The sequence below is a fragment of the Plectrocnemia conspersa genome, unplaced genomic scaffold (assembly GCF_051122295.1).
Source record: "Plectrocnemia conspersa isolate PC_06_02 unplaced genomic scaffold, ASM5112229v1 ptg000002l, whole genome shotgun sequence".
NCBI lineage: Eukaryota > Metazoa > Arthropoda > Insecta > Trichoptera > Polycentropodidae > Plectrocnemia > Plectrocnemia conspersa.
Window position 1 is genome coordinate 3,859,586 of NW_028277166.1, and position 1,994 is coordinate 3,861,579.

The window sequence follows — 1,994 nt, forward strand, 5'->3', positions numbered from 1 at the left end:
TAATATTAAAATTTTTTATTTCACTTGGAATCTTAATATTTTCTTCAACAATTTCATCTAATTTCTAGATAGTTAGTATAAAAGTTTAAAATATTCGTTTACGTTCCACGTTATACTCTTTATCCACCGCAATAATTTGCATGTAAACAAGGAACTAAAATTTATTTTATTGTTTGTAATCAAATAGTCTGATTTCCATCGACTTCTTGCCAAACATGGTAGCAACAAAAAGCGCTCTGTGAGTGCTCTGATCCCGGGAAATGAAGCCACCCAATAAGAAAACGACATTCTTACGTATTGGCGGCTATGTATCTTATGCAGGCGCGTATAAAAGATAATTATATAAACAAATAGATTAAACAATAGAACTTGAGCCCTGGTACCCAAACCTTGCAATTAAATAATTTAAGCCCATTTTAGGTGCATATTCTAAAAACTAGGATGAGAATCTTTTTTGAATATTTATTTTCTTTATTGAAACGTTCAAATTATGATTTGCTTATTTTGCGCATAATGTACAAAATCTACTAGAAGTCCGCGTGCCGCGTGTTAAATAGCCCTAATATAAATAATATGTATTATTATAAATTCTTTGTACTTGAAAAATTGCAATTTAATACATGATTTAAATAACGTAAGAAATATATGTAAATGCAATTATTTGTTAAAAATTCTCATTATGGCCAAATAATTTTTCTTCATGGCAGCACTGCTACGGAAAAGTCGCGACTTCTAGGTTGACAGTTGTGTGTGCATTGACGCTACTATATTGTAACGATGCCCAAGTACTATTGCGACTATTGCGACACTTATCTTACGCACGATTCCCCCAGCGTGCGTAAGACCCACTGCACCGGCCGCAAGCACAAGGACAACGTCAAGTTCTATTATCAGAAATGGATGGAGGAGCAGGCTCAGCATTTGATCGATGCCACAACGGCGGCCTTCAAAGCGGGTAAAATAGCTCAGAATCCGTTCGCCGCCAAGACCGGAGCCGCCGTACCTCCTCCGGCCGGCTTGGGAGGGCCTCCGCCCTCCGGCGGAGTGCAGAGGACGTCTGGTCCCCCACCTGGTCCTCCGCCTTCTGTGATGGCGCCGCCACCCTCACTGGCCGCGATGCAGCATCCACCGTTAATGATGAATCCTCACGGGCCTATGCCGCCGATGATGAGCATGCGGCCCTCTATGATGGGTCCCATGGGACCGATGATGGGACCCATGGGTCCTATGGGACCAATGAGACCTCCGATGATGAACGGGCCACCGGTCAAACAGAGCTAATTTTAATGTTATGTTCGTACTGTTACAATAAGGACTTATGCCTATATGATTTTAACGTATTTCACTTGTATAATGTAAGTAATTTAAGTGATTTAATTAAATATTTTGTAAAGAATACCATGTTTTTTTTAATAAGATCAGAAGTTTGCATAGCATTGCATTGTAGATTTACACCTCGCCTTCTGTCTAAGCAACCATCTCCAGGACACGCGCTCGAGGATAAATATCGACGACTAGTCGAAGGGTTTAGCTACGACAACGAGGTTCACCGCCAAACATGTCAAGAATACTACTGGAAGGTTTCATAAGGGCCAATTTGCACAGTTCTAGTAACTAGGTTATTTGGTGCCCCAGACAAACACTAAATTTGCCCCTCCCCGCCTATTAATACTTTAATAAATCATTACGTGAGCTCAAAAATATAATTCGAATTAAAGTAATCTAATATTATATTTGACACAATACTCTTTTTTGCGATTGTTGGTATTTAAGAATTTGTAGTTTTTTTGTCGCGATTTTTTACGCGTGAAATAATCTAAAGAGTAGTGTGTACCAAAAAACTAATCTCCTCGGTGAAACTCACAATGAGAAATGGCAAATGCCAAGTGTCTACTACACACAACAGTCTACAGAGCAATGCTCTAGCGTGAAATCTGTTCATCATTGCCCTAGAAAAAGTAATCCGAGATGCCAAACTGGATATAACCAGCAGG

The 1,994-nt window shown here is 39.6% G+C and overlaps 1 protein-coding gene across 1 annotated transcript; it reads left to right on the top strand.

Annotated features, from left to right (window-relative positions):
* The first annotated feature begins 697 nt into the window (after positions 1-697).
* snRNP-U1-C (small ribonucleoprotein particle U1 subunit C) lies at positions 698-1,396 on the top strand. Its single transcript, XM_088205210.1, has one exon. The coding sequence runs from the start codon at positions 778-780 to the stop codon at positions 1,279-1,281; it is 504 nt and encodes a 167-aa protein (XP_088061336.1). The 5' UTR covers positions 698-777; the 3' UTR covers positions 1,282-1,396.
* The last annotated feature ends 598 nt before the right edge of the window (positions 1,397-1,994 follow it).

Bases quoted from the DNA above. Each gene is read 5' to 3' on its own strand.
- snRNP-U1-C (XM_088205210.1), top strand. From the start codon at position 778: ATGCCCAAGTACTATTGCGACTATTGCGACACTTATCTTACGCACGAT.